This window comes from Scardinius erythrophthalmus, assembly GCF_964197995.2.
Source record: "Scardinius erythrophthalmus genome assembly, chromosome: 2".
Taxonomy (NCBI): Eukaryota; Metazoa; Chordata; class Actinopteri; order Cypriniformes; family Leuciscidae; genus Scardinius; species Scardinius erythrophthalmus.
In genome coordinates this window covers 37,651,590-37,666,438 of record NC_138222.1, presented here as the reverse complement: position 1 = coordinate 37,666,438, position 14,849 = coordinate 37,651,590, and the positions used below count along the sequence as shown (strand labels likewise).

Here is a 14,849-nt window from a genome sequence, read left to right as displayed (position 1 = left end):
TACGTGTCTATATATATATATATATATATATATATATATATATATATATGTGTGTGTGTATATATATATATATATTAGGGTGCATCAAATTTGAATGGTAAATTTTAATTTCAAAATATCAATTTGGCTGGCATTGCATTTTGTTCCAATTAACATAAAAATGACTTTTGCAAAGTTTTGAGGAATTCCATTGAGATTTAGGGGTGCCACCTAACACATGAACTTTGGCGAAATTTCGAAAAATGTGCAATTTTTAGTCTAATTGGCAAAAGGTTGACCTGGAAATGTTGAGTACAGTGAACTTTTATACAGTAACATATTCTATAGGGTTATCAAAGTAAAAGTTGTTTGTTTGAACCCTTTGGGCAACTTGGGTATTTCTCAGAATTCAACTTTCAAGATTCTCCATTCATTTGTCCTATAGACAAAATGAATGGAGGTCAATGGGACATGTTCATGTGGCCTTACCCTGTTAATTTACTGTAACAACTACAATGCTACTCTCAATACACATGAGACATCTACAGTGGGGAGAACAAGTATTTGATACAATGCATATTTATCAGGTTTTCCCACTTACAAAGCATATAGAAATTTTGATCATAGGTACTCCTCAACTGTGAGTGACAGAATCTAAAACAGAAATCCAGAAAATCACATTGTATGATTTTTAACTAATTAATTTGCATTTTATTGCATGACATAAGTATTTGATACATCAAATAAATAAAGAACTGCTATAAAGCCAAAACAATCTCTGTTATCTTAAATTATACGCTTATCTCTGTAAAGCTGCTTTGAAACAATCTACATTGTTAAAAGCGCTATATAAATGAAGATGACTTGACATCAGAAAAGCAGAACTTAATTTTTGGTACAGGAGCCTTTGTTTGCAATTACAGAGATCATACGTTTCCTGTAGTTTTTGACCAGGTTTGCACACACTGCAGCAGGGATTTTGGCCCACTCCTCCATACAGACCTTCTCCAGATCCTTCAGGTATCGGGGCTGTCGCTGGGCAATACCGACTTTCAGCTCCCTCCAAACATTTTGTATTGGGTTCAGGTCTGGAGACTGGCTAGGCCACTCCAGGACCTTGAGATGCTTCTTAAGGAGCCACTCCTTAGTTGCCCTGGCTGTGTGTTTCGGGTCGTTGTCATTCTGGAAGACCCAGCCACCACCCATCTTCAATACTCTTACTGAGGGAAGGAGGTTGTTGGCCAAGATCTTGCGATACATGTCCCCATCCATCCTCCCCTCAATTCGGTGCAGTCGTCCTGTCCCCTTTGCAGAAAAGCACCCCCAAAGAATGATGTTTCCACCTCCATGCTTCACGGTTGGGATGGTGTTCTTGGGGTTGTACTCATCCTTCTTCTTCCTCCAAACACGGCGAGTGGAGTTTAGACCAAAAAGCTCTATTTCTGTCTCATCAGACCACATGACCTTCTCCCATTCCTCCTCTGGATCATCCAGATGGTCATTGGCAAACTTCAGACGGGCCTGGACATGCGCTGTCTTGAGCAGGGGGACCTTGCGTGCACTGCAGGATTTTAATCCATGACGGCGTAGTGTGTTACTAAGGGTTTTCTTTGAGACTGTGGTCCCAGCTCTCTTCAGGTCATTGACCAGGTCCTGCCGTGTAGTTCTGGGCTGATTCCTCACCTTCCTCATGATCATTGATGCCCCACGAGGTGAGATCTTGCATGGTACCCCAGACCAAGGGATATTGACCGTCATCTTGAACTTATTCCATTTTCTAATAATTGCGCCAACAGTTGCTGCCTTCTCACCAAACTTCTTGCCTATTGTCCTGTAGCCCATCCCAGCCTTGTGCAGGTCTACAATTTTATCCCTGATGTCCTTACACAGCTCTCTGGTCTTGGCCATTGTGGAGAGGTTGGAGTGTGTTTGATTGAGTGTGTGGACCTTTTATACAGGTTCTGAATTTTTGTTTTAGATTCCGTCTCTCACAGTTGAAGTGTGCCTATGATAAAAATTACAGACCTCTACATGCTTTGTAAGTGGGAAAACCTGCAAAATCGCCAGTGTAACAAATACTTGTTCTCCCCACTGTAAACTCTGAATATGATATTGTCCACTCTAGAATACTGTTGATGTTAAGCTTAATAGCTTAGCTAACATAGATAGCTAACTGTGGTTAGCAAACTGTTGCTAGCTAACGTTAGCTAGGTGTAATGAGCACCAAATACCTATAAATATGACTTAAATGACTTATGATAAATAAGTATACAAAGACACAATTACAGATATGATAGTAATTATGTAATAATACATACCAAACACAGAAAGATCACCTCAAACAGAAAGATCATCTCAGTTTTCTTGAGCTGTAGTATTGTTTACCTCAGATCTGTTAAGCACTTTATCAAAAAAAAAACAGATGTGCGGTGGCACCCCTAAATCATCATGTACTGGAAAAATATTTTGCATGTGTTGTTTCTACATATATTGGAACATTTTTAGCACCCAGCCATATCAAAATTCAAGAATTGTGTTTTTTGATGCACCCTAATATATATGTATGTATATATACACTAGTTGAGGATAAATTCTTTAAAATTGGGCAATTCCAGCGTTATGGACGTGACATTTGCTGTCAAAACTTGAAATATAAATTCTCAGAAAATGCATTATGATTTAATACCAATATATTGAAACGTCTGTTCATATAACTCTGAAAACGGCACTAAAAGACTGCTTTAAAACCTTCACAGAGACCTCAAACAAAAAGCACAAAGCCTTTCTTTCTGAATTTCTTTTTCTATTATCACCATCCTTGCTGAATAAAAGTATTGATTTATTCTATCCCCCATTATACACTCATATTGAGTGTATAATGTTTGAGTGTATAATGTTACAAAAGCTTGATTCCTGCTTTTTCAGGAAGGGCTTGACAACTGCAGTTTTCAAGGAGTTGTGGGAGAAGTGAGGAGTTTACCTCTTCTAGGAGATTTGCTTCTAACAGTTTAACACACACACAAAAAAAGATGTGGGAAGTGCATCAAGGGCACAGGTTGATGTTTTAAGGTGCTGTACGGTTTCTTCCAAAATTTTGCCATCAATTTCTTCAAAATCAGACATAGTATCTACTTTCTCAGGTTATGGTCTGATCTGTCTGACCCCAGCGCAACTCAAGGATGTGCTGATCACCTTTCTGATATGATTGATTTTCTCAGAGAAGGAGGAAGCAAACTCACTGCATTTGCTGTCTGAGAGCAATTCATTGGGAATCTGTCTTGGGGGGTTTGTCAGTCTCTCTACAGTAGCAAAAAGAGTGCGTGTGTTGTTTAAGTTGGTGTTTATAATATTCGAGAAGAAAGTCTGTCTAGCTTTGCCTAGTTCCATATTGATAGCATGGATGCTGTCTTTGTAGATGTTATAATGGACTACAAGTTTTGTCTTCCGCCACATGCGCTCTGCTTTTCTGCATTGTCTTTTCATATTTTGCACTGCTGTTGAGTTTCTCCAAGGTGCTTTTTGTCTGCCACTCTTCTTCCTGACTTTCACAGGAGCAATATCATCAATTACCCTTTTAACTTTTTGTGTCTTTTGTGTCACCAATGTGTCTGGTGAGAGGGGCTGTTGCTCTGGTGTTATCAGAGACTGATATGTTGTCCTGGTTTTCCTGGCTGTTTTCCAGGAAGTCATCCTTGGGTGCTGAAGCTTGGAGCAGTTCTAATATTTCACAGTCTGTCTGTGGTGAGCTCTGTGGGCAGGACTCAGCTGAGATTGTGTCCGTGAGCAGAGGTTGTTGTGGCTGCATGGTGTTATCATTGTCCTTGTGTTATTTCCTGTGGTAATTCATATTGTGTCCAGGTGTGTGTGTGCCGTTCAGATTGAGTGGATTGGCACACACTGCAGAAGGATGATGGAGGGAGAAGTAGAAATTGTCGTTTAGCACTCTTGAACCAAGTTTGTTTGGGTGGTGGCCATCCTGTTTGAAACAGTTGTCTCTGACTCCAGAAAAGATTGAAGTTGTCAATGAAGTTCACTCCTTTTACATTGCAGGTTTTTTTGCAGCCATGTATTAAGCCCAAGCAACCGTGAAAACCTTTTTGTTCCTTTTACTGGGAGTGGTCCACTGGTGAATGTCTGAACTTTCAGTTTTTTAAGTGTTTCAAAAAGTTCATTGAAATCCTTCTTAAGGAGTTCTGACAGCTCTTTATGAGTATCATTCTTCTCCACATGAATAAGTCGATTTGCAGTCTTATGTTTCATCAGAATGTTCTGAAGTTCCGTGTTTACATTGGAAGTTGTTGCTTGTGGAAGGCAGCACATACTTGTATCCCTGCTCATGTTTCTGATTATGGAGTCACCTGCTATCAGAGTCCTGTGCTCGGCTGCGCTCTGAGCTGAGTGCCGCTGTCTGCTCGACCTTAAGCGCCAGTTAGCATCAGTGTTAACTACTGGCTGATTCGATCTTTGTTTGATCACATTCATCACGTTTGGGGATTCCACATCTACATTCATTAATACTTCAAATCTGTTCTCAAGGTGTATAGGTGGTGGTAGGAAACCAGTGTTTGCAATCCTTGTCAGAGCCGTATCTGGGGTAGAGGATGCTACTGCGGTAATATGTGATGCTCGTGACAATCTGTCTCAAGTGCCTTTGGGTCTCGCTCCCTGTTTGTGCCATCGATTTGTATGTCGATCAGTTACGGCTTGTTTCTCTACACTCAGTATGGCCTGTCGAGGAGCACTAGATTCATGGGACTCACCGGCTGTATGCTGAGGCTCTGTTGTGTGTTCCGTCTGGTTTGGTGTCCCGCAAGTAACTTTGTTTCAAGAACTGCAATCCCTTGTGAAAGTCTGTGGCAGTTTGTGCAGCAAGTAGATTCTTGAACCAGAAGAGGCATTTTCTCTCTTATCCTTTTGAATGTAGGCAGTTGTGTTTTCCTTTCCCCGGAATGTAAGCTGATGGCTTTCAGTGGGAGGCTGGTCGGATAAAAGAATTCTGCTTTTTTGTAGTAATCCAAGCTTTGCCATTTGAGCACTGAGCTGATTTGCTGAAGTTAAAATTAGTTGATAAAAGGAGATAAAATATAAAAATATAAAAGCGATAGAGCAAAGCGAGAAGTTAAAATTATGTGATAAAAGGAGATAAAATATAAAAATGTAAAAGCGATAGAGCAAAGCGCGGAGCAGTAAGCAAGAGCGTCCGAACAGTACAACAGTCCGAACAGAACTGTGCGAGGTTCACTACTGCGAAGATTGCGAGTCAGCATTGTCAACTTCATCTTTGCAGCCGACACTGACACAGAAAACACTTGTTTATTAAAGGGGTGGTAAAACACCTTTTTTCGAAGGCTTGATTGTGTTTGTGGGGTGCACTGTAACATGTGTTCATGCTTCGTTTTTAAAAAATCGCATTATTTTTCACATATTTAACCATTATTCTACACTGCTCTGTCCCTCCTTGTAAAAACGGTCGGATGATTTCCTGGTTCTATGAAGCCCCGCCCTCAAAAATACGCAATGGGCTCAGATTGGTTAGCTGGCCCAGTGTGTTGTGATTCGCTAACCGCCAAGTACACATTGTTTCGGAAACGCCCCTTACCCTTACCGGTAGTTTGTGCTTCAGTAAACAACGGCATTAATATTGCCATACCAGTTTGAGCCCGAATCAGACCCAGAGAATGTTAGTGGAGAGGATCGAGCAGAACCTGTTCAAGAACGGCTGTTGAAGGACGTTTCAGAAAGGTTTGTTTGTTTTTTTAAGGCTGCAGATCTATTGTGATCGCTATATGACACTGTTACTTTTGTATATTTAAACGATTGTAGCTAAATATCTGTCGCCAGAACTATTAAAGGAGAACTCCGGTCAATTTTAACATTGAGCTCATTTTTTTGTACATTTGGAGTGCTGTCAATACAGAGAACAACGACAAAAATTGGTGTTGCCTACACCGAGTTATTCTATTTTTAAAATTTGCACCCTGTTGACTTCAAAGGGGCAAGTATTAAACCTGCTTTTAGCCTCTTAACATCCTTGATGTGTCATTACAAGTGCACAGAAAATGTGAGTGATTCCTTCAGAGTGAACACGAGTGAATCTGACTGCAGTAGATGTGAAAGATATGTATAAAAATGATGTTATTTAAGCCAGCGCAAATACCTGTGTTTACATCCTGTTTTCGGTTGAAGTCCAAAGTAGTCGATTGCCGAGTTCACGCGCGTGATCATAGGTAACTAAACCTATGCGCGTGAACTCGGCAATCGACTACTTTGGACTTCAACCGAAAACAGGATGTAAACACAGGTATTTGCGCTGGCTTAAATAACATCATTTTCATACATATCTTTCACATCTACTTCAGTCAGATTCACTCGTGTTCAAAAAAATTAGCTCAATGTTAAAATTGACCAGAGTTCTCCTTTAACCCAATACGAACACTAAACATCGGCTTTACAACAGTAGCCAAATCAAACACAAACCATATTTAGCATGCCTGTAGATAAACCATACATAAAAGCTATAATCAAAGAATAATTTACAGTGATCACATGAACGACAACAACCACGAACATTCCAAGTTCGCTGCGCTGGTGACATTAAACAGAAGTTTGTATGTATTTGTCGGATAAGTATGAATTAACGTTTGCATTTAACAACTGGTTTGTGTAGACAAACATTTAACAACTGACTGGCATTTGACTGGTTTGTGTAGACAAACAGCGTTGTCCTTCGTTTACTTCCTCGCTACAATGTACAATCAACAATACAAACTATTACAGGAAAACACATCAACGAAAAAATCATACTTACAGGTTGTGGCTCGTAAACAACAGCTTCTGTTTTTAAAGTTGGAACTGCTCGATCTTTCAGGACAAGCCGTTATGTGAATCCTGCATCTACTCGTGTAAACTGAGGAAGCTTTCCTCCGGAAAATGTGCAGCACAGAGAGCGACATTTGGATTATAATTATGAGAGACCGAGTTAAAAATAAATTGTAACTGTCCTTAGGAAGACTGAACAAAGTGGACCTGCAATCTGGGTGAAAATAACAGCGTTTCGATGGCATAGCGGCAACGACTCTCTACTACCACAACAACTCTTCTCCAAAGCAACATGAAATGGCCTCGCCCCCTCTATGTATTGTGTTCCCAGAGGAGGGGTTTATGTAAATATTGGGCTTAGTGATGTCAGCAAGCCCACAGGAATGTCGTGTAGTCCCTATCATCCGTTACTGTAGTTCTTAGAAATTGATTTCTTTAAAAGCAAATATCTGCCTTTGCTTTAAACTTTGAACGTTGTAACTTTGCAGATGTTGTTTATGCTCAAACAGCAACATTACATACTAACTAAAGTTAGAAAGGTGAAATCGTGTTTTACCACCCCTTTAATAAACAATTAAAATGTCTCCTTGCTATATTTGACATATTCATAATTATTACTTTTGCCAGTTCTTTGTGACAGCTTTTAGGTGCTTTATTGGCAGTGCCACCCTTACATGTTACATGAACGCGTCACCACCGCATCAGCATGTGCGCCCCTTTTCGGTTGTTGAAAACGAGGGGTTAAAGTATTTACTTAGTGTGCTCGAGCCCTGTTATGCATTACCAAGCCGGGCGCATTTCTCTCAAAATGTGCTACCAAAACGTCTGGAGAAAACAAAGGCTAAGGTGGAGGAAGGGTTGAGTTCTGGAACATAAGAAACCTTTCTGATTTTATCAATATTATCAATGTTGAAAACAGCTTTCCTTTTCTTTCAGGATTCTTTAATGAATAGAAAGTTCAATAGAACAGCATTTATCTGAAATAGAAAGCTTTTGTAACATTATACACTCAAACATTATACACTCAATATGATAGATGGAATAAATCAATACTTTTATTCAGCAAGGATGCATTAAATTGATTAAAAGTGACAGTAAAGACATTTATAATGTTACAAAAAATTATATTTCAAATAAATTAAATAAAACTATTCATCCCAAAAAAAATTACACATTGATGATAATAATAATGAATATTTTTTGAGCATCAAATCAGCATATTAAAATGATTTCTGAAGGATCATGTGACACTGAAGACTGGAGAAATGATGCTGAAAATTCAGCTTTGTATCACAGGAATAAATTACATTTCAAACTATATTCACAAAGCAAACAGTTATTTTAAATTGTTATAATATTTAACAATATTACAGTTTTTTAAATCAAATAAATGCAGCCTTGGTGAGCATGAGAGACTTCTTTTAAAAACATTAAAAATGTTACTGATCCAAAAAAAAAAAAACATATATATATATATATATATATATATATATATATATATATACAGTAGATGATTGAATGCTTGTTTGCTTAGGTGTTACCACTCCTCACAGGCCGCATGCCACCCCATAAAAAAAATTCTAGATCCAGGCCTGCTGTTTTTTGTCCTACTATTAGGTTGGGAAGTATGCACATTCAGACACAGGGCATGAGATATCATTCACTACACTATGGGATTCCTACGATCTAATCAAGGTCTCCCATCACCTTTGAAACTGGTGACATAAATTATCTTCTCAGTAGAAAATACTTCTCAGACCTTAGGACATATTGTAAATGCAACCTACTCAGTTCCATCACCGTTTTACTATTGTCTTTTCAACTTTCATTTGAAAGCAAACCTTCATGTTCATCTCTGTATTCTTCAGTAAACTGACCTCAATCTGACACTTTTTCCTCTGAACAATTTGTCTTTCAAAAGAAAAATTTGGTTTGATTGCTTTAGTTACTTGGACTGTCTAAACCCCCTACCACATATCAGAGACCCCAATCACAGCAGTCTTTACGTTAACAAGTCATTATTGGTGACACATCAGCTGCTGAACTAAACTCATTACAACAGTTGATTTACTGTAGTGGCCTCCAGGCTCATTACAGCATATGATTAATCTGCATGTTTCAAGTACAGAACAGTATTTCCATTCTGTGATTATAATATACACGACCATTCAAAAGTTTGGGGACAGTAAGATTTTTTTTTAAAGAAATTAATACTTTTTTTAATAGCAAGGATGCATTAAATTGATCAAAAGTGACAGTTAAGACATTTATAATGTTAACAAAAATCAAATAAATAATGTTATTTTAAACTTTTTATTCATCAAAGAATGAAGCTATCACAGTTTCTGCAAAAATATTCAGCAGCACAACTGTTTTCAACATTGATAATAATAAGAAATGTTTCTTGAGCAGCAAATCAGCATATTAGAATGATTTCTGAAGGATCATGTGACACTGAAGACTGGAGTAATAATGCTGAAAATTCTGCTTTGCCATTACACAGGAATAAATTACATTTTGAAATATATTAAAATATGAAACAGTATTTTAAATTGTAATAATATTTCACAATATTACAAATTTGACTGTATTTTTGATCAAATAAATGCAGTCTTGGTGAGCTTAAGAGACTTTTTGAAAAGCAATAAAAAACATTACTGAAATATTACCCAAAATTTTTAACGGTAGTGTATATCTATATTCTATTATTTGCAGTTATGCAGATATATTCGAATATATAGATATTGTGCATTATATATAATAACCACAGAATGGCAGAATAGTATGTGTTTATTGTGTTTAGAAATCTATTTAATATTTGTAATGCATGATTAGAAAAGTGCAAGGGAATTATATCAAATTTAGTAGAGGTGCTAAATTTGTAAATAAATTCTTTTCCACTTCAGTATTAGACTGGTGGGTAGCATTCAGGTAAAAAGCAGCAGTGAGATTGCAGTGAACATGAGCCTTAATGAAAACTTTTCCAACTTCAGGAGTCTCGAGCAACCACCATGTTACGATGGAGTCGTTCATTGAGTCATACTAAACAGATGTCTAAACTTTTGTTGTCTATACATGGACAAGCCTAATTAAAGTGGTTTAGCCCATACCGTTCACATTTGAACACATTTACTACCTTCTTTGAAAAGGCTGAAAAATCCAAAACCAAGTTAAACAAGCTATAGAGGCATTTGGCAAACCAAAAGCTTAGTCATCTGAAAAGAAACTACACACCAAAATCTTATAAATCTTTTTCATATTCAGAAATATACCTGGGGCCAGATTCATAAAACATTTTTAAGAATCTTCTTTTTAACTGCTATTTTCTAATTATTTTATAACTTAAAGGAGAACTCCGGTCAATTTTAACATTGAGCTAATTTTTTTGTAAATTTGGAGTGCTGTCAATACAGAGAACAACGACAAAAATCGGTGTTGCCTACACACCATGTTATCCTCTTTTTAAAATCTAAAAACAGTAATCGATTGTCGAGTTCACACGCGTGATCATAGGTAACTAAACCTATGCGCGTGAACTCGACAATCGACTACTGTGGACTTCGGCTGAAAACAGGATGTAAATACGGGTATGTGCGCTGGCTGAAATAACAACATTTTTATTCATATCTTTCACATCTACTGCAGTCAGATTCACCCGTGATCACTCTGAAGGAATCACTCACATTTTCTGTGCACTTGTAATGACACATCAAGGATGTTAAGAGGCTAAAAGCAGTTTTAAAACTTGCCCCATTGAAGTCAACAGGGTGCAAATTTTAAAAAGAGGATAACACGGTGTAGGCAACACCGATTTTTGTCGTTGTTCTCTGTATTGACAGCACTCCATATTTACCAAAAAAATGAGCTCAATAGGCCTATTTCACAAAAATGGCCGCCGAGACCGGAAGTAGGGTAAACTCTAGGGTATCGTTACCCTACTTCCGGTCTCGGTCGCCATTTTGTGAAATAGGCCTATGTTAAAATTGACCGGAGTTCTCCTTTAAGGATAAAGTTAAGAATATTTTGTATTCCCATAAAACATTTCTTAAGAATGTTATCATTTTCCTGAAGATTGTCAAAGTCAAAAACTTAAAAATAATTTGAATTCCTGAAAAGAATGTTCCTGTTATCAAGAATGTTGATTATCGTAAATAACCTCTTAAAATTAGAATAACCTACAACTTGTCTTAAATTCCCAAATGTAATTTATTGGGTTGTTTAAAATATTAAGCATTACAACATAACACTAGCTCCATATAATACATATTACCATTATTATTAGTCTTTAGTGACACCAGTAATAGATTATGTAAACAATGGGCGGTCATGATTATGCCTGACAACTTTTTTTGTCAGTTTATAATTCCGACATCATTTTTGAAAGCACATTCATACAGAGAGAGAGAGAGAGCGCCAAGAATTGCAACATTTTTTTGAGTTGATCAGTTAAAAAAAAAAAGTGAATCTGACCCCTGTTTGATTTTACAGTTAACAGATTGAACTTCTCAAATGATTCCCTACAGTGTTTAGCCTCATTCTGACCACTGTCTGAGTTTTGACTTAGCATTATGATCCCTTAACAGCTCTTAGGAGAAAGTTTTGTATGGAAAAGCTCCATTATGGACAGCAGAGTGCAGAAGAGCATACAAAGCTTTCCAAAGACAGAAGAACTTAGAACAGAAGTGAAATATCCAAACAGCAAATGGACGATGCTGCTAACAGTTCCGACTGACAGATTTACCATGTTGGAGGGAATTACAAAAGCAAGCAAGCATGGCATGAAGAGCAGTATAGCCAGAAGCTTGCTATCACAAGCTCAATGAATATGTCACTATCATATAAATAAAATGTCACAAATTGAAATCACATTAGCACCATCTTTATGATGGTGCAAATGACCCATTGCAATCCACCAAAGTCACTGAAATCGCTTCATGTTGGCACGCTTGTTTGCAATGTTAGTTCTGGTACTCCTTATTGGTTTTGTGGTTTGTCTGGTGTCATCTCAGATGTTCTATAACACGATCAAGACAACACTAATATCTCTAGAAGAAAAAGGGGCGAGAGAACCAGAGAGACTCAGAACTGCTGTAATTGATTGCTCACACACACATGCACTGAAAGAGCTGTTGACTGAGACTTGTTTATGTGGAGAGTTATAGATCCATATGTGAGGGAAAGGTTGGACCCTATGTGTTCTAAAACCCCACAGAGTACAGTCAAATCTCTCCCTCTGTTCCACACACACACAATCCCACTGTCTCCACACATGCTCATTCTCTGCTCGAAACTGATATAACAACACAGGGTGTCCATTAAAAACATTACCATTGCTAATCAGCTCTCTAAACGCATGCGTATGTGTTTTCACGTTTACATGCATGGAAATTTTCTTTCTGGATATTATTTAGTTTTCACTCTTGCATTCCTCCCTCTGGGTTTTGATCTCTGAAGGAAATCACAATTGTGCCTAACAACAGTTACCAAGGAGAACAACTCTCAGCATCTAATTATCTGTCGCTCCGTTTTTTTCCTTTTATTGCCCTATCCATTTGTCTGACTCTCTTGGTTTTTCTTTGCAGTTCATTTTTTTTCTCAGAGATCTGTCTCATATCCTCCCCGGTGTCATGTATTTATGATGAGGCATTTATGGACTGAGCATATCTGACTACTCACGTTTACTCATGTAGCTGTAATTGTTTCACTGCCCTTTGCAATGTGAAGATGAGTTATATCAACAGGCTGCCTCTCCCTAGAAACCCCAGGAGCTGCACAAATGTGCATGTTTGTTTGTCTAAATAGCTCACATCTGTTTTAGCAGCAGACAGGCCAACATCTGTTCCTCTCCGTAATGCATCTGCCCTGAGTCTGCGGTTCAACATATCACTGCAGTATCCCAGAACATCAGATCTCTGCTTCATTCATCTCCAGTAACTGTATTTCTTTCAACCTGTTTTTTTATTTTATTGTGTGTGTGTATGTGGGTTCATTTGTCATCCACAAGGTAACCAGCTGGAGGTAAAATATTTCCTCATAAATGTTAACAACCTCATTTATTAAACTGTAAATTCAGACCTTCTTCGTTGCTCCCATACCCTCCCTTTTCTTCAGCTCTGTCTGGATTAGATCAAGTCTAACCAATGCAGGAAAAGTGACAAACTATTATTACCTGTAAAGAGAGACAGGTAATAATAGTTTGTCACTTTTCCTGCATTGGTTAGACATGATCTAATCCAGACAGATGAACATGTCTCCACACACACATTAGCACTCTTTCTAGTCTTACCGTGCTGTGTAGTCTCTGTCTCTGGCTCCTCCAGGGTTGTTTGAGTTATTTTATTTTCCCTTGATTATTTATTAGTTTAAGTGGTACTCCACCGTTCCTCTGTGCTTTCCAGCGCAACTGTTTTCATATCTCTCTCTCGGCCACTCTAGGTGTACAAGCAGAAGGCGTCAGCAAGTGTATATTCGCTGGGTCGGCGTCTGCGCGAACAGGAGGAAGACTTTGCGGGGAAAGCAGCGAGTTATCAACGAGAGATCCGGCACCTGCAGAGCCAACTAAGAGACAGACAGGAACAACTGCACGGAGCTCTGCAGCAGAAGAGGTAATCCTCTCACACAGACACACAAACACACACACACACACGCTCTCTCTCTCCCCTTCTTGCTCTCTGTGTATAGAGGGATGCAGCAGAAGAGGTGAGCAGTAAAGGGAGCTACTGTCACAAAGGCACAAACCAATAACAGACAGCAGAGAGAGTGAGAGAGAGAGAGAGAGAGAGGAGGGGCTCTAGACAAGCTGGCACAGCTGCAGGCTCATCTGTCTAAATGTTCCATGTGCTCGTAATTTTGAGCTCTCATAATTACATTTGCTTTTTCTCTCTTTTGGCCTTGTATACCGTTTATTCTTGCTTTTTTTTTTTGCTTTTTTTGGGGGGTTTCTAGGAAATTTACTGTTTCTGACTGAACTCATATAAATATGTTAAATTCAGAAACTGGAATCAGTGGGGCACTGATCATTTATCATTTACCTAAGCATTTACCATTTATATATATACCGGTACTGTAACCTTTTGTTATTTTTTTTATAATGTTACTCAAACAGCAAAACTGGGTTTTATACATTATAATGCTCTATTTGGAAGAGCAGAGACTTTTTTGGTGCTTTCTAAATAGTACAAAATTCTATGTTTGTGTATCTATATTTGCTTGCAGATGTCACGGCAGCCTTGTAGCAGAAGAGGTAAATCTAGTTAAAAGGAAAAAGGTTTTTTGCATTTTCTTACCATGTCTTGAAAAACGTCCTTTCCACCTTTTAAAATTAATTCAGGGCCGATATAAGCCTATAGATATTATGTTACAACTCATAGAGCAGCATTTTCAAGGTTGTTCTGGTGCTGTTTATAGTACAAAGAAGAGCTGTTGTTTGTTATTTTGTTGTAAGTCATACATCATAAGTCATCATTTTTTATAAAGTTCAGTAACATGCTCTGCAGAACATACTACTTTGCAGTGGATCAATGTTTGTGTGTCAGTATGACTGTGTATATGCCTATTATACAGACATAGAAAACAGACATAAGCACAACTTACTAACTAACTAACTAACTGAACCACGCAGTTGTAATTTTTGCTTTAAAGGGAACATATCATGAACATCTGACTTTTTCCATGTTTAAGTGCTATAATTGGGGCCCTGGTGTATCTACCAACACAGAAAAAGTGACAACCCAGTAACTTTGTTTTGGTAATGGAAAAAATATGCCGATCAGATTTCGCTCCCCTTCTGATGTAGGAAGGGGATCTTACTATAATATTACCGCCCCTTAAAGGGATAGTTCACTTTGAAAATACATTTTGGTATGTTTTAGCTTACCTCAAGGGCATCCAAGATGTAGGTGTCTTTTTTTTCCGCAGTAGTTTAAATTTTGATATTTTTAGGTCAAACCGCTCTTGTCTGTCAGTCATATAATGCAGGTCGATGGTCACTGTATCAAAACACAAGCACAGAGTCCAAATTAAAACAATTCCCCATCGTCCAAATTAAACAA

At 38.0% G+C, this 14,849-nt stretch overlaps 2 protein-coding genes across 2 annotated transcripts in view; one reads left to right on the top strand and one right to left on the bottom strand.

The window, feature by feature from the left end:
- LOC308679829 (E3 ubiquitin-protein ligase RNF182) overlaps positions 1-13,368 on the bottom strand; it is a 48,602-nt gene extending 35,234 nt beyond the window's left edge. The window contains exon 1 of the mRNA XM_081347594.1: positions 13,085-13,368. The gene's annotated coding sequence lies outside the window, so the exon portion shown is untranslated. The remainder of the gene's footprint in view (positions 1-13,084) is intronic.
- Positions 1-14,849, top strand: part of cep89 (centrosomal protein 89) — a gene marked incomplete at its 3' end in the record, with an annotated part of 141,410 nt that overhangs the window by 101,328 nt on the left and 25,233 nt on the right. Inside the window, 1 exon segment of the mRNA XM_081347582.1 lies at positions 13,234-13,403. Within this exon segment, the coding sequence (XP_081203708.1) occupies positions 13,234-13,403 (170 nt within the window).